The sequence below is a fragment of the Rhipicephalus microplus genome, chromosome 6 (genome assembly GCF_043290135.1).
Source record: "Rhipicephalus microplus isolate Deutch F79 chromosome 6, USDA_Rmic, whole genome shotgun sequence".
Classification (NCBI taxonomy): domain Eukaryota; kingdom Metazoa; phylum Arthropoda; class Arachnida; order Ixodida; family Ixodidae; genus Rhipicephalus; species Rhipicephalus microplus.
Genome location: NC_134705.1, coordinates 106,798,405 through 106,819,547, shown reverse-complemented (window position 1 = coordinate 106,819,547; position 21,143 = coordinate 106,798,405). Strand labels below are relative to the sequence as shown.

Below are 21,143 nucleotides of genomic sequence, written 5' to 3'. Positions count from 1 at the left end.
GGCAGAAATATGTCGCCCCCAGAAATCTCTGAAAGGGCAAGACGCCATAGACCTCCATGAAATTCAAACGAGAGTTTATCCAAATTTATTACGACTGCACAAAATTCATCCAACTTTGTATGGGCGCGATTGTCCATGGTGTCGTGACTCGCCACCCACCCTTTACCATATATCTCGTGAGTTGTGCTAAACAGCCAAATGAACGGGGGTTAAGGATATCATAGTTGAAATCAAGAAGAGAAAATGGACATGGGCCGGGCATGTAGCGCGTAGACAGGATAACCGCTGGTGATGAAGGGTAACTAACTGGATTCCCAGAAAAGGCAAGCGGGTTAGGGGGAGACAGAAAGTTAGGTGGGCAGATCAGATTAAGAATATTGCGGGTATAAATTGGAAGCGGCAAGCACAGGACTGGGTTAACTGACAGAACACGGGAGAGGCCTTTGTCCTGTAGTGGACGTAGTCAGGCTGATGATGATGCTGATGATGAATAGATGAAGGTAAATGACACATCCAAACAATATAATCATGACACGGAAGTCATGTACGGCATCGTTTACCTCCACCTCGTAACGTTGTGCTGATTTTAAAGTGACACATCAACATTGCTCGTATGTGCTTCACATATCATGGATTTCCACTGTACGTGAGATCTGCGAGTTTTGTCATGGACGTAATGCAATTAGTAGCCGTACATTACATCAGCACTTGCATAGCATACAGTGCAAGCGCAAGATATATGCTACAACAAAAAACTGCTGTCTGCGAGGACGAATATTCTCTCGTAAAAGTGTGAGAAATATCTTCGCGTCCAGACAGCGTGGTGAAGAGCAGTGGTCGAAGTTGTTCATTGAAGGAAGTTCTTAATATTGTTTTCACCACTAATATTAACAGAAATATTGCTTACAATAAAGCATTTTCATTGAATGTAGGCCCCAGTGAAAACAGTGACAGTGACAGTAATGGTGAACGGACCCATGCTAACTCAACAGCAGAAATTGTACATCACGCCTCGTCGCGTCCGAATATTATTTAGCCCTCATAAATCACTCCAGATTGAATGAATAAATGCCTAAGTGAGAGGAAAATCGAATTCCAGGTTTCTTGTGTATTGCTACTACAAGAATGTTATGAAACAGTATGGACATTATGCAGCACCGCATGCCGCCACGCCGCTTGCGGTAGGTCAGTGAAGCACAACTGTTCGAGCGATGAAACGTGCTGTTACGGGCAAATTTCCACCTCTCTGCTAACTTCACTTCTACTCATGCGGCTACTTCAGAACGTTCTTTTTCAAGAAAATTTCTGCAACGTGGAATTCTTCACCATGGAAAAGTATAGTGCACATTCTTGACGATATTGATTTTTTATTCCCGCTGATCGAGCCTGCGACATCAGACTGCCATGAATTGCGTCGGCCCTGAAAAAGTTTAGGCATGGCTGTGACACAAACAATACTGAATGGCATGTTATATGATTCTGCTTGCTTGCAAAAGCCACTCTGTAGTCCTGGAAGCATAAATAATGATGGCGTGTTACGTTTGCAAACAATCACCTCCATAAACATTCAGACATGCGCAACACCGATGGTCCTACTGGCTAACGGCAAACCCACGAAACTGGCTTCATACATATGTTGGAGTGCAGTTTTGTTTATACGTCAATGAGCTGAATGCAACTTTTTGTAGCAGGTGCAGGATTACGCAGAACACCATTCGTGGACGGTTAGCGAGCTGAAGTATATCTTTTAACTTCATGGTCAAGAATTGCGTGGCGAGCCTATCTAGTGTCGATATGTATATTGGTATCATAGACTTCAGTGCGTCTAATGAATTGATCTCTTGAAAGAGGTACGGGCCATACGTCCGCAAGTCCTATCTGTATCTGCTAACAAAACGGTTGACCCTCGTCAGCGTGCCACGTAATTGTCATGCGTATTCTGACCAGCCTGTTCACTTGGTCGAGCCATACTTGGGCAGGGTTACATCACTTCGCGTACGAGAACCAACGCACATTCGCTACACAGGGGCGCTGAAAATAATTTTGAATCTGGAATGGCCTGTAGTGCTTCAATATTCACCATGTATGACCGCTGTGACTTTCTCCAAGAATTAGCGGGCCAGTTCAGGACGCGCAAAAAAATGTAGCCCATTTGCTGACCCTTTAGTTTTTTTTTCTTTTTGTGTTTCGTATATATATCTGGCTTGTATTGCAAAAAAACGCTTTGTTTAGTGCTCAAGGATACAATACACTCTAAATACGGTAACCTATGCAAACGTGAACTTTTTCAAATTTTTGTGCACCTATAACCTAAAAGCTACATAAGTGTAACACTTACATTTGTAACCTTTCCAATGGTTACAAAATTAAAAATTAGATCTTGTTTCTATAGGTTACACCCTTTTCTTTCGGACTGTAACCTTTGCAAAGGTATATAGCAATCGAAAAGACATAGGTTACTTTCAAAACGTCCGTTGTGAAAATGTCCTTCGCGCTTTCTCAAGGACTCAAAAGGCAACTCTCATATATATATGCTGCAATGAGACCTGTATACAACATAATATCTAACCAGCAAAACGGCGCACAAAACCAAGACGAACAAAAATGTCAGTGGAGTACAAGGCTACACATTCTTCTTTCTCAAGAGCAAAACAAGATTCTTCAGGCGGTTTGTGAGCAGTCCACGAGGCACGGCTGTGTCCGACAAGGCAATCTTTTAATTCTGTGGCACCACACAATAAGTATATTAATTCGTGCCCCAAGCGTATAGTCAAACGCTTACGGCGCAGAACTCACTTCACAAATACAGAAAGCACGCACAGAGTTCTAAAACTCTGGTTTAAAATATTGATGCCGCAGTCATGCACTGGAAGCTTGCGCATTTATGACTACACGAAAACCCGTAATCACCGCTGCGCACGAGCACACATGAGAAGGTGATATTTATTTGGAGAAGGATAATCACCTTACTTTTCAAAAATAGCACATGTCAACATGACGCTGCTGCGCTGGTACTCAGCTATAAAAAGGAGCACAGATAGCTGATAAATCGACAAAAAACTTTCTCTACTTTGTGTCGCGAGCAATAGGTCAGTCATGCGCAATGATAAACTGACTAAAGCATATATATATATATATATATATATATATATATATATATATATATATATATATATATATATATATATTGAAGTCTTGGTTTGGATTACCTTTTATTAGGTCCGAGGAACCGGCAGCCGACAGCTACGATGAATGAGCCAAGATGATGATGCTACGCGACAACGATGGGGATGCATGAGCCACACATGATAATGAGGATAATGTACCGGTGAAGAGGATGCGTATACTAAATGCCCACATCAATTCCCCCCACGTGAAAGCGGCCAGCCTGGCCGCGGCAAGTCAAGGGGACAAAGAACGTCGCATGAAGGGCTTCATACGGGAGACATGGACGACCTCTGTAGTTCGATAACGGCGATCTGCTGGGGCTACAAGTGGCGTCACGCGATAATTCACTGGTGAAGTCTCTTCAAGAACTGTGTACGGCCCAATAAACCGAGGCTGAAGTTTGTCGCACAAACCAGGTGTGCGAACAGGCGTCAAAAGCAGCACTTCGTCTCCAGGTTGGAAGGATACATCACGATGCGATTCATCATAAACTAGCTTTCTGTCTTCCTGGCGGGCTTCAGTGTTTATACGAGCTCGTTGGCGGCACTGTGCGAGTCGTGAAACGTATTCCTCTGAAGAGGATGGAGACGAATTCGCTTGTCAGGTAAAGAAGGAGACGTCCAGGAAAGAAGTAGGGGAGCGTCCATAAACTAGGTAAAATGGCGAGTAGCCGGTTGTTCGCTGAATGGCCGTATTGTAGGCGAAAGTGACGAATGGTAGAACAACGTCCCAGTTTTTGTGGTCTGGTTGAATATAGGCGGCGATCATGTCAGCAAGAGTGCGGTGGAATAGCTCAGTGAGGCCGTTAGTCTGGGGATGATAATTAGAGGCAGTCTTGTGAGTTGTGCCGGAGGCCTGAAGAAGTTCGTTCACTAGTTGTGAAAGAAAGGCCCTTCCACGGTCACTGAGCAACACACGTGGAGCACCATGACGCAGTATAATGGCTCGGAGAATGAAATCGGCAATCTCAGAAGCTGAACCTGTTGTAACGGATGCCGTCTCGGCGTAGCGCGTCAAATGGTCAATGGCTGTTACTATCCACCGGTTTCCAGCAGCACTGACTGGGAGGGGGCCATAAAGATCGACGCCTACAACTTCGAATGGTGTGGCTGGGCATGGAAGAGGCTGTAGTTTACCGGCGGGAGCAGATGTTGGTAGTTTTCTACATTGGCAGGTAGTGCAGGACCCGACGTACCGAGCTACGCTAGTGGTAATGCCTGGCCAATAAAACCGACTTCGAATGCGATCGTAGGTTTTATGGTAACCAAGGTGACCAGCAGTCGGATGGTCATGAAGTGCCCTGAGGACTTCGGACCGAAGCGATCGGGGTAGAACGGGAACCCAGCGCTGACCGTCAGGATGGTAAATTTTGCGGTACAGCACCGAGTTGTCCAGCTTAAATTGCGAGAGTTGGCGACGGAGCCTTGCATTAGGTGGACGGGAACTGCCAGTGAGGTAGTCTATAATACGTCGACAGTATGGGTCAGCCAACTGTCGAGAAGGAAAATCGTGCGGGTCGTCCGAAGGCAGCTGGTCCATAGAGGCGAGAGAGGAAACCGCCGTAGACGTGGACTCCGAGGGCGTGTTGTGCAAATTGACGGCGGAAACCCCGAGTGGAGTCGCTGGTAGTGGGCAGCGAGAAAGAGCATCGGCGTCACGATGCTTCCTGCCACACTTGTACACGATCTCAAAATCATATTCTTGGAGGCGTAGAATCCAGCGTCCGAGGCGTCCCGACAAGTTCTTGAGTGTCGAAAGCCAACATAAAGCATGGTGGTCGGTCACAATGGTGAAATGGCGGCCATGCAGGTATGGATGAAATTTCTGTACTGACCAAACGATGGCGAGGCACTCCTGCTCGGTGATCGTGTAGTTCCTCTCGGCTGCGGAGAGGACGCGGCTGGCGTATGCAACGACTCGCTCTCGCGAAGAGTTGTCGCGTTGCAGGAGCACGGCTCCTAAACCGCGGCCGCTAGCGTCTGTGTGCAGGAAGGTCGGTGCATCATTGTGAAAATGAGCAAGTACAGGGTCGGTCGTGAGGGCTCTCTTCAACCTGTCGAAAGCTGATTGACATTCCTGAGACCACTGAAAGGACATACCGGAAGCAAGTAGCTTATGAAGTGGTGCGGCTATGGAGGCAAAGTTTTGTATGAATCGCCGAAAGTAAGAGGCGAGACCAAGGAAACTTCGCAAATCTTTTGGTTTGTCAGGGCGAGGGAAGCGGAGCACTGCAGCAGTTTTATCGGGGTCTGGGCGAATTCCGTCCTTGCTCACAATATGACCGAGTACCTTGATAGATCTGCTGGCGAAATGGCACTTTTTGGTGTTAATTTGAAGACCAGCGCCCGCAAGACAAGTCAGGACCTCGTCCAAGCGTTGCAGATGTTGAGAAAACGTCGATGAAAAGACAACAATGTCATCGAGGTAACATAGGCAAGTCTTCCATTTCAGGCCACGCAGCACGGTGTCAATCATGCGCTCAAAAGTTGCGGGCGCATTGCATAGACCGAACGGCATAACATTGAATTCGTATAGGCCGTCCGGGGTTGCAAACGCAGTTTTTTCTTTATCATCTTCGTGCATGGGGATTTGCCAATAGCCTGAACGCAAGTCGAGGCTCGAAAAGTATTCAGCACCCTGTAAGGAATCTAGGGCGTCGTCTATGCGTGGCATGGGGTATACGTCCTTTCTAGTGATCTTATTGAGTGCTCGGTAATCGACACAAAATCGTACGGAACCGTCTTTTTTACGTACCAGAACGATGGGCGACGACCAAGGACTGGTTGAGGGTCGGATTATCTCCCGTTGGAGCATATCGTCTACGTTTTCTTCAATGATTTTTCGTTCAGCTAGAGAGACGCGGTACGGACGGCGGTGCACAATGGATGTTCCGTCGGTCTGAATACGATGTGCTGTAGCAGATGTCTGGCCCAGGGTGGATGAATGAACGTCAAAGGAGTTTGCATGCTTTTCCAACAAATCAAGCAGCTGCTGCTTCTGTGAGTCATTCAAGTCTTTGTTGATGGCTGCTGTAAAGGCCGAGGAAGCAGCATGATCTGCAGGATGGCCTTTAGAGGAGACAGGGGTAAGAGGCACAACGCAAACAGGCTGCAGATCGGCAACGCAGGCGACAGTAGTGCCCCGTGGTAGTAAAATTTTATCTTGTGTGGTGTTGGTAGCAGCGAGGACAGTTGATCCATTGTTGAAGCGAGCCACACCTGATGCCAGAACTATGCCTTTATTAAGGCAATACGGTGACGGAGTGACCAAAATGTCACCAGAGTCGACGTCGTTGGACAAAACTGTCACTAATTGATGTTCGTTTGGCGGTAACTCGATGTCTACTGCAGCGATGAGTCGAAGTGGCCTGTAGGTTTCGTCGTTGAGCAAGTGGTCCGTGTCAGTAAGATGGACGACACGTTGTGCACAGCAAATAGCCGCAGTAGCAGAGGAAAGAAAGTCCCAGCCTAAAATGAGTTCATGGGAGCACGGGGATAGCACAGCAAATTCTATATGATGAAGAATTTCGTCGATTTGTACACGGGCAGTACAAAGAGCGGAAGGGCGAATCATTGTTCCCTGGGCTGTAACCAGTGTCGGTCCATCATAAGGCGTCGTGACTTTTCGAAGACGGGCACACAAATCAGCACGAATAACAGAAAACGCAGCCCCAGTGTCCACCAAAGCATCAACGTCCACTCCCTCAACTGTGACCGCAATCATATTGTAGGGGCGCGCTGGAGGAATTGGAGTCTTGTGTTGGAATGCAGTTTGTCCTCCAAAAACTGCATCGCTTAGTTTTCCGGACGCCGATCAGAAGTAAGGGAAGCGGGCTGAAGAGGGGAAGAAGAGCGACGGTAAGGCGACGGTGAACGGCGTCGGGTTGATCGGTGACTACTGCGCAGTTCACCCGATGCTGGCGGAGATGGAGATCGACGCGGCGGTGGCGAATAACGGCGACCCTGGTACAAGGCTCCTGCGGTATAGTCCCGTTCGCGTATGTCGTACCCTCGGCGCTCGTCTTGCTGGCGCTTGCGGCAAAAGCGTGCAATGTGACCACGATAGCCGCAATAATAGCACGTAGGCCGAGTCGATCGATGATGAGGGTAGTAGCTTGCGCTAACTGCACCAGGAGAGAGAGAAGTCAGAGGGACAGGTGACGGCTCACGCGGTGGTGATGAAAAGCTCGTGGGAAAGCTTGTGGGAGGTGCGGCAGCAACCGACGCGTACGTTCGTGGCGGGGACGTCGAGCTGACGGTGCCTGGTGGTGCGGCGGCGGTGTGCGGGAACGATGGTAGAGTACGAGAGACAATGGGCTGCAGGTTGGCCATGTGGGTCATAGACGTGAGCTCTTCCCTGATGACATCCCGCAATGACGTTGAAGAGGACTGAACGGGACACACTGAAGGTAGTGTGAATCCCATTGATTCCAATTCTTCACGTATAATCGCCCTTATCGTATCCCGCAGGTTTGGATCAGTCGTAATACGGGCCGCGTCACTGTCTGATTGTAGGCGCATAGACTCAAGTTCTTCGAGGCGCTGACAAGTTGTCGCAACGTCAGCAACGGTAGCCGGATTCTGGATCGCTAGGGCATTGAATGCGACGGGTGCAATCCCCTTAAGAAGCTGGCGCACCTTGTCTGATTCTGTCATTGGTGTGTCAACCCGGCGGCAAAGTGAAAGAACATCCTCGATGTAGGATGTGTACGACTCCCCGATGTGCTGTTTCCGAGTCGCGAGAGCTTTCTTTGCGAGAGCCGAACGAACAGCCGGTGTGCCAAAGACATGACGAAGCTGATCTTTGAAGGCTGACCAGTCGGGGATGTCGATGAAGTGGTTGAGGAACCACGTCTTAGCGACACCCGTGAGGTAGAATGACACGTAAGCGAGTTTGTAGGCGTTATCCCAACGGTTAGCAGCGCCGACACGTTCGAAATCGTCCAGCCATTCTTCCACATCTTCGCCGCGCATACCAGCGAAGGGATGGGGCTCACGCTGGAGGCTGTTGATGACGTGAGAAGGCGCGGCACGCGGTGGTTGAGTGGGAACGGCTGCAGCACCGGCCTCATCTTGGTGCGACATATTTCCGGACACCTGGGCCAAGCGGCGACCTGAACGTAGCTCCAGGGGGTAGAGTGGTCGTGAGGATGACGAGGGATATAACAGCACTCTCCACCACGTATGAAGTCTTGGTTTGGATTACCTTTTATTAGGTCCGAGGAACCGGCAGCCGACAGCTACGATGAATGAGCCAAGATGATGATGCTACGCGACAACGATGGGGATGCATGAGCCACACATGATATTGATGATAATGTACAGGTGAAGAGGATGCGTATACTAAATGCCCACAATATATATATATATATATATATATATATTTATATATATATATATATATATATATATGTGTGTGTGTGTGTGTGTGTGTGTGTGTGTGTGTGTGTGTGTGTGTGTGTGTGTGTGTGTGTGTGTGTGTGTGTGTGTACAGCTAAGACGAGCAGTCTAACAACAAAATCCACAAACGAGGCCGCTCTTACCAGCTGAGAAAGTTCCCGATTTGACAACTATTGAAATCAGGAAGACCTCGCATGCCGTCGAAGTGTATCTGAAACAAAAGCCACTTACCCAAGTCAGTTATTCGGCCATGAGCCGCTGGGCAGTGGTTGCAGTAGTTGCAACGAATGACGTTTGATGTGGAGTCGTCCAGTGAACAAAAAACGACGTAACGCCGACAGTCACAAGTTTCGTTGCAGCTGCCACGCAGCACATCCTACATGTCTTTGCTGCTCAGCGGCATCCCCGGTTTCACGCAACGCACACAATCCCAAGGAAGCGAATCGGAAAAAAAGTTTGCAAGCGCCGCCCAGGCGCTTGCAAGTGCTGCCCGGGCGATTCGGCGCTGCACGCTGCATGAAATGCGCTGCGCCTGGCGCGGCGGCGCCTTCCCGCAGTCTAGACTTCATGGCGCCGGACGCTGCAGACCGCCAAGCGGAGAAGAACCCTCGCTTGCGGCTGTGGTATACTTTCACCGCGCTTTTACCCTTTCTGTATTTTTTGGTGAGCGACGCGGTGAGGCTGTGTACACATCAGTTACAGCGTTGTTCATAGGTTAATACAGACAGGTTCTGTGCTTCTCGCGCTGGTAACGTATGCATTGCTCGAAATGTGGATTTTGTAACTTTTACGCACCGCAAAATAACGAAAACGTCAAAATAAACTCCTTTGTAACCTTTAATTCATAAGTTATTCACGCCCAAATGTTACATTATAAGTAACCGTATTTAGAGTGTACTTTGAATACAACTCACCGGAAATCTGCTAGGATTCTGAGGGAAACGCTCTCGAGGTGGCCCCTGCTGGAAAACGAAAAATCATGCACACGCAGTGTCCGTGAACTCACTGCCGAAATCACAAAATTATGATCATAAATGTGCAATTAACATTAGCGTTTGTTTGCAACTGAACGATTGTAAACGTTCCAACCCACCTGCTCAATAGGAAAAGTTGAAACAGCACTAGACAGCCCCGCTGTGGTGGTTTAGGGGCTAAGGTACTCGGTTACTGACCCGCAGCTCGTGGCAATGCATTTTAGATGGAGGCGAATGTACTGTAAGTCCGTGTGCTCAGATTTGAGCGCACGTAAAGAACCCTAGATGGTCAAAATTTCGGGAGTCCTCCACTACGGCGTCTTTCATATTATATGGTGGTTTTGGGATGTCAAACCCCACGTGTCAATCAAATTAACAGCGCTAGACAATACTTAACAGCTGACTTTTCCTTATGCAGGTGCTACGCTATCTCAACACGCATACTTCTTCTGTTTTGATGATCAAGTTTTTTTCTGCCGGTAACTTGCCGCCACTTTGGCTGCTTTATGATCACTTCTTAATATATAGTGCATTGTCTGTTTAGCTCTTTGTTAAGAAGGTCTTTTGAGTTGTTTCCGGGGCCTTCTGATGATGAAGTCGCGATGACTAGAAAAATTCCGGTCTTCCACCGAGGACAAATTATCCTGATTCCTACCAACCGAAAGCTAATAAACTACCGATTCGAACAATCAGTTTTTGTTTCACAAATGTTGATGCAAATTTTTGCTGGCTAGAAATAGAATAGAAGACTTAACGGATTTTAGTAGTCCTGTCAACTCCCAGCCTCAGGCTATTCAATCTTGCTTGCCTGTTCTCGAGCAAGCACCAGCTTGGGATAATGCTGCTCTACACGACAATCTGCGCTGCCCAATTCAGAGAGTCACGTTAATAGTGAACAAGCTTCACTCTAAAAGAAGTGTTTCATAAAATCGAATTCGCAGAAAGAGATTTAAAATGCGGTCTCAAGGAATTGGAAGAACAAAATAACAATTATTTATAGGCCTGCCTGATAGAGTTTTTTAAACCCAAATAAGTTAGGATTTCCTCGGATTCAATGTTTTCACGTGAGTGATAGATTTTGTCACAGCTGTTAAACGGTACCACATGCACGGGTGCCAAAAAGGCAGCGAATGAATGAATGCACCAACTTCATTGTCGATGGCCTTGAAATGAGCTCCCGGTTTACCTCCATATCTGTAACTGATTAGGCAGTGGGTATAGTTACTGATTAGCTCTTCGTATGGATATCCATAACTCCATTACATTCATAGGAAGGTTTTGACTTCTTCATTCTCTGAATACTTACGTACAGTGCGGTTGGTATGTGTGCCAGGTCATCAAGGAATATTTATAGGCAAAGTGGCTGAAGCTCTCGCGTGGTGGTCTCTATATTGTTCTGTTACATTTATTGTAACTGATACCGTCTTTGTTACGGAGGCCAAATTCCGTAGGTGGTTCTTACTTCCGGATCTCACAGAAGTTACGTTACTGGTTCAAAAATATGGTCATCTTTCTTGTGCTTGGGGTAATAATTATTTGGTGTCCCGCCCGGAAACCTAAAGTGCACTTCACAAAGCTCTGTTGCTGGATTCCTCAATTCAATTCTTCTTAACACAGGTGTGTTCAAGTGCTATCAATCCTTTGCTTTTACTGTTAGGAGCCTGAAAACATCGATAATTTTTTACACATTTGCCGACGTTACACAGGCTTTTGGAAACAAAAGAGCATTTAGAAATGTTGCTCAGAAATGGAAGCATTATTCTTAATTCTGAAAGCATTCTTTTAATTGCAGCGTCTTCTCTCGGACACAGCAAGAGAAACGTCTGCATAGGATTTTTCGAATTTCTAAAGACACAACAAGAGTTTCATCTAGGCTAACTCCTGAATGAAGTCTTAGTTCGTTGTGTTCAATTTATTCAGTAATTTTCAATAATTGTTATGTACCCCCTTTATTAGTGCGTGTTCTTAAGCTCAACAAAATTCATATTCTATAGAAACCTGAGTATTTTATATTCATTCGCGAATTTCAAAATTTTTATGGCCATTTTATCAACCGCTGGTTTAACGACCAATCGCTTGTAGTGGGCACGAGCCAAAGCATAGGCACTAACAAGCAAGCATGCATGCAATCGAGCATTCTTTTGCACGGAAGCTATGTTAACGCGACTGGTGTGAACTTCCTCAATATTTTCCGTAAGATATTTTTAATGAAGGTGCAGATTATTTATCAAGCTAACTTCTGCTCCAGATATTTCTCGTAACAATATTACAAAGCAAACGCCCTCCCATAATTCCTAAGCTTGTTTCAATAAATTGTTTTAGGCTAATGGGTTTGAATTTGCGTAGAATGACTGGTATTGTTCGTGCTATTCGTCAAAAGTTACAGGATGACACTGCAGCCTATTATGACGATGGTTCTACTGTGCAGCTAAGGTATATACGTGTTTACGTAGAAAATTGCCGGTATCACTGTGCTGTCTTTCCATTTCATTAGAGACAGAAGTCATCTGAGCAGTTTACAAATCAATCTTGTTTTTCATCTAATCTTACGTAATGACCACCTCAGTGCGCGCGACACAGCATATGAACACTGAGTATCAAAGCAAAGACTCTAACTATTAAGCTTCCTAATTTTATACACTTGCTTGCTGTTTGTTGTACCAAGGTTACTGTTGCGTCTCCGAGATGGGTTCAAAATAACGTTTGTGATTGGGCACTTGCCCAAGTTATACGGCGTTTTTTTACAATCGAGTAATAATTATTAGCCCGCCACGCTGGTCAACAGGCAAAAGCAGTGACAAGCAGGTCCGTCATGGGGTCGAAAACGGGCCTCGGCGGTCGCATTTTTGTTCGAGGCAAAATTGGTTGATGCCCGTGTGCTTAGATGGCACACTTTAAACGATCCAAGGTGATCAGACCTTTCAGAGTCCTCCATTACAGGTTCTCTCATATATAAAGTGGTTTTGGGAGGCTAACCCCTAAAATTAGTGCTTGGTATAATATAGATTGCACAAAGATAGCAAACTTCTGCGATGTTTGTTTACATGCGTACTTACTAGACCTGGAGGGGGCGGACTCAGAAAGTAAGATAGCATGAAGAGAAGCAATAAATAATGCACACCAGCACACTGTCCACTGCAGTTTTAAAAATATTATCTGTGAATTTACCGTCTAGGGGGCGAGCTTGGAAAGCTGGCATATATCTAACACTCGTACCGAGTGTCTTAAAATGTAAAAAATAACAATAATATAAGTTATGCCTCTTATGAGATTTCCTAAGCCACATTTCTGCTGCTCTTTTCGCCTTAAAAGCTCCAACTCAAGGAAGCTTTGTGTTTAAACGAAATACCTTTTGCACCTGGAATTCGCAACCCCTTCACCAATGTTCTAATCTTTGCTCATAAGGCAACCCCGAACAGTTCTATTCACATTATTTTTACGAACTATAATCAAACTGTAAGCTTTATGGTAATGCATTGAATAACTTATAAGGCTTTTCGGAACGTCGACTAGCGCGTTGCGGGCCACTCCCACGCCTGAAGAAAAAGACCAATTGTCTATGCTGCATCACGAGCAATTTCGGCTGTTCATAACTGTATAACTTGTTGTAGTCTGGAGCTTGAAATAGCAGCCTCCAATTTCGACGGCGTGATGACTTCCCCACAGCGTAGCGTGGGGCGCCATCATAGTATGTGTTGAAGTTTTCTATACCCTCGTAGAAGGAACATGTATAGGTTGGGTATATTCCGGGATAAATCTTGTTTATAATAGTGAGGTCAGGGTACACGCTCACCTGAAGAAGTCTGGGTGTCAGAGTCTGAGGTCTGCTTAGTTTTTGTGTGGTGCTCGATTGCCTCGGCTCCAGGTGAAATATATTTTGTGAGTTGATTTTACAAGATTGGAGGGTCCCGATTCTTCAGAACATAAACTTCACGCGCCGTCAAAGCAACGTGATTTATGGTCCTCGTGCAGCTCAGTGGACTGACTCGCTGAATTTCGGGGGGACTCCCCCAATGAATCCCATATTAGCTGGGAACCAAACACGTGTGTGAGGCTCGATCTCTTCTTCCAGAAAGATTCACAATGCTGGTTCCAATATTGTGGCCTTGGCAAATCTTGTGACCACCGATCTCAAGTCGCTCTAAATTGTCCATTTCCTGTTGCCTAGCAAGGCCAATGCAATTACCGCTTGCTATGCTATTTCTGCCACCGTGGTCCAGACCACTGCCGAGTTTGTGAGTGTCCTCGTAGTTAATGCGCACTGCTGCACACACCTTATTGGGCATAACCAACGAAAAAACAGTATTTAGAGTGTTCCTGAGCCCTTTGTAGCAGAGAATTCGCCCTGGCCCGTCTTCTAACAGTCTTATGCTCGGGGTGGACATTTCGCTGGATGGGGATTTAGGTAGCTTGTTCTCAGTGTTCGCGAGTAATTCTAGGGAAGTGAGACTTGATTTCATCAGTGTAATCCTAACCTCCTGCAGGAAGTTTCTACAAGAACGCACAGTGAGCAGCCTGGCGAATTGCACCTCTCCTGTGCTTCTGCAATTTCTTCCAGCGTGTCGTGCATGCCGTCTCTTCGAGCTTGTGTTTATGAGAAGCTCGAGGGCTCTCTTGATGGCCTTTTTGATTAACGTGTGGAGCTTGTCACTCTCCAACCTCTGCCAGTTGTGCAAGGCTGCAAGATAGGTAAACTGACACATCACAAAAAACATGCACCACCCTTACGAAGTTTTCTGCTGTAAGATTATGTTCCCTGTTGGCAACCCTTCGTATCAGTCTGATGGCATTGTCAGTTTTCCTGGCGAATTTTCAACTGTCAAGTTAGCGGAGCTGTTCGATGGAATGCGAAACCCAGAACACGAAAGCAGTCTACCTTGGGGATCAAGCTACCCTCACCTATCCCAAGAGTCGTCTCGACGTCCTCTAATAGTTGGCACCCTTTCTGTTTGGAGCACCTGTACCCTGGTCTGTGCAGAAGAAGTTCCTATTTTCATGACGAGCACTAGAGGCCTGTTGGTTTTGAGTGACCTCCATCACCTTAATGGCTCCCTATAGCACGGCCTCTTTTCGACTATCGCTGCCCCTAGTCCACCATATTGCGATATCGTTGGCACATATAGTATTATCACTGCCATCGACTTCGAAGAATCTCTGAGGCACTCCAACCACCGCGAGACTATACAAGGTCACTGATAAAACTCAACCTTGTTATGTCTCTTTGAATCCAAGCTTTATGACATCCAAATCAAGATCACACATCTTGAAAACTGTGTTTCTATCAGTCAGGATTGATGTCAATTAGTCGTGTGAGCGCTTGCCAAGCTCAGGGCTCGAGGTCTGACTAAGCACGAAGTGATGAAGAACGTTGTCGAATGCCCCCTTCAAGTCCTCTCCCAGTATGCCTCTTAAGTTCCTTGTGTTGGTGTCTCTAAATTGCCTTTTATCAGCTTCCTGGTCTTGCGTCGAAGACCCACCCTGAAGCCTCTAACGTTATGGGGATAAATGTCTCCTCAAGCTAGTCGGTAACCCTGATCATTATGGCGTGTTCGGCTACCTTACGCACGCATTGGGTGAGGGAGGTGGGCCAGAATTTACCGACGGCTGGGAGGTTTTTCCGGTTTGGAATTGTGAGTGGTGGTTGCTGACTTCTACGTCTCAACGACACGACCACTCTGCCACGCCTGCTTCACGACATCCATCAGGTACTTCAATGACCTGGTATCTAAGTTTCACAAAGTCTTCTTCGTGATCTTATCTCCACCAGGGCTGTGCTAGTGTTTAAGTCATGCTAGGCCTGCTCAGTGTTCTCCTCGTTTTCAAATTCTGCGTCCAGTTCTGCTTTGCGCCTGCTCCGTATACGGGGGCAGGAAATGACAGGCCGGAGGTGAAATCAGGTGCTTTCCAATAATTTCTGCGACTACATAATTGTCCGAAGATTTTTGAATAGTTGCATGAAATATGTCAGTCAGTCTACATTTCTCGGTTGATTTGGTGGTGTCATCCAACATGAGCTTTAGGTGCTTCTAAGGGGCTTCCCTCCACATCTGTTTGTCTTCCTAATCGCAAATCTTGTCCCATTGCTGCTTAGAGAGTAGCTTGGAGCATTCCTCAGCACTTTTGTTGACCTCGGCAAGCTTTTTGTGCAGCCAGCAATTGAGGCACTGCCCTTTCCACTTGGAAAGGGCAGACTGTTTCGCCTCCAGAAGATGAGACAGTCTGATGTCCGTCTTTCTTGCAGAGGCATGTCTGTGGTGACGCCTTCATTGGTAGCCTGGATGACCTTGTTCTTGTGTGAAGGTCGTAGCACTAAATTCGTAGCCTATAGAAGCTAAATTCAACCTTATAGAAGGTTGTAGCGCTAAATTCTCTGAAGCAAGAAGAGCTCCTCAATTCACTGTAGTTTATCCAACGTTGGTTCAGTGTAAACACATGACTAATTAGCTCATGAAAGGGGTCTCCACCCGAAAACAATTAAGAGCGTGATTCTTGCCTTGAGGGACTATACGTTTCTTAGAAGACGGAAATATTCCTTCCGCAATTCTGCCACCAGTGGTGACTAATATTTGCAAATTGAGCCAATATGTGGATGTGGGGAATCCATCACCGATCTTGCTGTGTCTCCGACCGGTAGAGAATTTTTACTTAGTTCGGAAATGTCTTCTTGCCCCCATGAAACAAACGACTTCTTTTCCGAAAAGAAAGCATTAACAATACCCGCGTATGGCACTGTATTGTGGTATAGTCGATACATCGTAATATATTTAATTAGTTAGAAATAAATACTTTTGCCAATGTATTTTGATGTATAGAAACGGATACTCAGAAATACCTCTAAGTTGGCCTCGTGATATCGTTGTATCTTTATCCTGCCAAGCCATGTTTCTGGGCGTGGTGTTCTCGGATAGCTGGAATGAACGGTTGCCACGTTCACCGAAGAATTTGTGGTGGGCATAAAGCTCCGTGGATTGACAAAAGTACGAGCTGGTTCAAAGTTGACGTCAGATATCCAGGTTACCCATAGTGGAACGACATAATGCGTTTGCAAGCCAACGTATAGTACTTTGGAGTCGTTTGCGAACAACTGGCCATAAGTGGCGCCACCTTCCTCTCTCGTACTCGGCTTGAACGTGCGCAGCAGCTGAAGCGCAACATCGCCGTCGTCACTCATGTGGTGACGGCTCGTCATACGCTCACTAGTTGACCTGCTTTCATGTTGAGGCTGTATTAACCACTCACTGTTCAAGCAGCCGTTCCTTTCTAAATTCCAGAACGTTCACAAATCAATCAGCACCCTGCTGAGCCTAATTGTGATCTGCTTACGTCTACGATAACCTTTCAGTTTTTATACGTGAATTCTCGTCGTCTTCTTTGTGTGCGAAGCCATCACATCAAATTTGTCGATGAACTCTGAGCAATCCTAGATTTTTTGGGGACTAAACTTCTGTAAAATGCTAATTACGGGCTGCGAATGCCCATATTTTTCACGTGTGGTAAATGAAGCTCTTAATATAGTAAAACAGTGAGGCTTACCAAATTACCACGTGTCAGTTGTGTATAAAAACAGACGCAACTGAATGTTCTTACTAAGTTCGCATCAAAACTACTGTTGTATCCCGTCGACGTGGTATAGTGGTGCTGAGCTCCAAAAATACATAAGTTGCCTTCGGCGATACATTCTCCGTAAATTGTTTGGAAGTGAATTATCTGCCAAATTGGCGGCTTATATGTAGGTAAAGAAATCACAGAGGTTTATATTTCTGAACTCATATAAGCATATTTATTTATTTATTAGAATACCCTCAGGGCCCGTAGGGCATTACAGAGGGGGTGGGTACAACATATATAACACACAAGAAAAAAAGACAAAATAAAGAAACAAGTATCAGATGCGCAAATCAGGAAGGCAACATAAGTCAACTAAAAATGTATAAGAATTCAAGCACATACAAGACAAAGATAGATAATGGAAAATGCGTATAGTTACAAGCATTGCTGAGAAATTGCAGTCTTGAATAACAAAGGGTCTGTTATTGATACAACGGAAGAGGGAAGGTGGTTCCAATCGGCGGCTGTTTTCGGTAAGAAGGCTGCTGAAAAGAATTTGGTGCGGCAAAACGGAATGGCAACCTTATGCTGATGATCAATGCGCGATGAGTGGTATGACGGTTGTGAAATGAGGTCTCGCTTCATTGATGGATTGTGAAAAAATATCTTATGAAAAAAATGCAGTCGCGCCAGTTTCCTCCGGACAGTTAAATTGGGTAGGTCAAGGTTAGATTTCATTTCTGATATGCTAGCAGTACGGGAATAATTAGAACAAATGAACCGAACTGAGCGGTTCTGAACAGATTCTAACGCGTTAATTAAATTTTGCTGCACGGGATCCCATATAGCGGACGCGTACTCAAGCTTTGGGTGAATTAGTGATCGGTATAATAGAATTTGGAGGGACAGCGGAGCACGAGAAAAGTTGCGGCGTAAGTATCCTAGCGTTCGGTTAGCGTTATTACAGATGTAGGTAACATGCGTGTGCCAAGATAGATTGTTGGTAATGTAAACGCCGAGGTACTAACATGAAGAGACATGCTGGAGGGGAACGGCGTTAATTCTGTTGGTACAGGGGGGAGAAATAGATCGCCGGGTTATTGACATGCATTTAGATTTGTTAGAGTTGAGTGTCATAAGCCATTTATTGCACCAGGTTGAGACAGTGTCAAGGTCTGACTGTAGAAATTGGTTATCATATTCATTGTTTATTTCGCGGTAAATTACACAATCATCTGCAAATAACCTTATAGCGGAGTTAATGCTGTCTGGGAGATCATTAATATATATAAGAAAAAGTAAAGGGCCTAATATGGAACCTTGGGGTACGCCGGATGTTACTTTAGAAAGAGGTGAGTTATAGCCATTAGGAAATGTAAGCATACTTACATTTCCGTCAGGACATGTCACCTTTTCCACTAACATTGTCAGCAATGAAGCGGTGGAGTAAAGAGCAAAAATTCTATGTTGAGTGCTCATAACTAGGTACAAAGGGTCCGCTGAGAGCGGCCAAATAAAAACCTGTTTATGAAACTCACTAAATAAAGTTAGCAAGCATTAGCTAGGATGCGTCACTGAGGCATAATTTTGCCCTCTACAGAATAGCTAGCTAGAGCACACTAGATCACGCCTAACTTTCTGCGTTCCAACACGTTACCTCTCTCTCTCTAATTGATCCGTAACCTTTAGCTTTCTTGTCACTGATATGAATTGCTGATGACGCAAACGTTTATGGTTTGAAATCCATAACTAGTGCTTTATTGTCATTTGCCCTTTATTGAATAGTAGCTCAAAGCTGCGCATATGTTCCGATACCGGTGGGTTTACCGCATATATTCCGATCAATCAAATATTTGAACAATATATTATCTTGAAAATAGAACTGGTTTTAAAGTTACCTATTGCCACGTTATATACCAGTGGAAAGGTTTTGGGATTGCGGTAAATTGTTATGCTGATGCCATGTTAGCCCACGTATCTCAAAGCACGCTCTTGAACTCAAGTGATCAGAAGTTTTACATGTTATTTCATAGTGAATTGCAAATAGAGTTATTTAAAAACAAGATACAAAATAAACATATTCGTTGGTCATTTTGTCATTATTTTGTAAAGCAAACAGTAAGGCGCTTTTTTGCGTTACTATAGGACGTTTTTTTCACGGAAAAGCAGCCGTGACATATTGAGAAACAAAATGAACTAAAAAACCTATATGAACCTCAATAGATGTTTCAGACAGACTTGGCGTAGTATGATTTGCAAGACATATACTTACTAAACGCACTTTGTCATCCTAGGATGTGATATTTGTTCTACATTGAATCACCGACGCAGCTGGCGCTTTTGGAAAAAAGAAAGTCGAAGGTTGACGCAAATGACAACGTGACCATTGGAGAGGAGAAGTAAGGGGCGAAATGTTAGGATGAAAATAATTAACATTGACTGCCTCTGTGGAAACTAAAACCCCCAATTTGAAAAAAAAATTATTGAAAGCATGCTAGAAACGTGAAAAATATTCCAACATCGAAGCACACGTGAAAATATGATTTATTTGTTCAAGAGGTAGGCAGACTTGGCGGGGCGAAAACGTGGTTGCAGTCTGTCAATTGTGAATTGTTCTGATTTCTTCTCCGGCTCAAATCAGAAGGCTGGAAGCTCAAGCATACTAATAGGTTTTATACAAGAAATACCATACGCTAAGGCTAGAACGCATTGCATTGGTGCTCAATCAATATTCAGACAACAAACCTTTTTCTGAAGTATGCTTGACTGGCATAGAACACTCCACTCTTTCGGTCACGCCTTTTTTATGATTTGAGCTTCTCATAATTAAGCTTAGTAGAGCGCAACCCAAATCTCTCTTACAAAATTCTCACCCAATCTCAGTCGATTCTGCGAGCGTAATGGTTTCATTGTTACCTGAGAGCTAACTTCTGCACAACGAAGAGTGCAGCCTGCGAGAAGGCAGATCCTCATAAAACTCACAGGTATATATGCAGAATTCGTTCGAAAATCACACATATCTAAAACATGCGTGTTAAGTGGAGCATTCCTCAAAAACATTTCTTCAGCCTTGGTTAGTTGATTTTCCTGTGCTATTCTATGCACATTATATTTCATTTTTGCCAGAAGAAAATGCCATGTTCACCTTAGCAGGCGCTGCAAATGTGAGGTCGCGCAGGATTGGGGAATTAACCTACCAGATGTGCTACTGTGAGAACGGTATAGCTAGATCAATTCAAAGCTTCATTTACGATCGAGATTGCGCGTATTATTCGTCAGGGTCACATTAAATGAAAAAAAGGCACATGCAAAAGTTCACAGCGTGTGTTGCTGCGAATCTATATTATTAAAAATATAATTATTATTATTATTATTATTATCATTATCATTATTATTATTATTATTATTATTATTATTATTATTATTATTATTATTATTATTATTATTATTATTATTATTATGCGTATTTCATCACAATGTTACGCCAGCTCTGTAATACCCATACTAGGATGAATTTTTGTGCTACTAAGACGTTCGGTTTTTTAGAAATCTGTATAGATTTCATTGTGACTTCTTACTACAAGTGGGTGGTTGTCTTCTTTTTTTATTAGCCTGGCCGCCACTGGGCGGGTTTCGAAGTATTTATTTGTAATACAGCAGTGCGGGCTCTTCTGTTTTAGTGCTAATAATATGCTCACGATGTCATTCAACACTTATCGTCAAACCAAAATATTCCAATGTTCTACAACAACGAATGAATGAAGCCATGAGCTAACATATGTATCGTGATACGACAACCATTAGACATTAGCTATGTATATACGTCAGTTATGTAGAAAATAATATATAACCTGCGCCATAATAAAAGTTACGCATTGGTTTAAATATTCTCGTAGCAACAGCCTCATTTTCACATTTGTTAAGTGGATTCATTTGCATATATGCACATCTCAGAGCACTTAGGTGTCCTCGTAATGCAACTTAAATGTCATTTTTGTCATTTTAATCGTTTTGGTCGTCTAAACTTTTGACCCTCCTCATGACAGCAGTTGGA

The 21,143-nt window shown here is 44.7% G+C and overlaps 1 protein-coding gene across 1 annotated transcript in view; it reads right to left on the bottom strand.

Annotated features, from left to right (window-relative positions):
• Positions 1–18,693, bottom strand: part of LOC142765973 (uncharacterized) — a 150,336-nt gene extending 131,643 nt beyond the window's left edge. Inside the window, exons 1-2 of the mRNA XM_075867781.1 lie at positions 18,479–18,693; positions 9,482–9,529 (exon numbers count right to left, since the gene is read on the bottom strand). Coding sequence (XP_075723896.1) covers positions 9,482–9,529; positions 18,479–18,568 — 138 coding nt within the window. The 5' untranslated portion in view covers positions 18,569–18,693. The remainder of the gene's footprint in view (positions 1–9,481; positions 9,530–18,478) is intronic.
• Between the last annotated feature and the right edge of the window lie 2,450 nt (positions 18,694–21,143).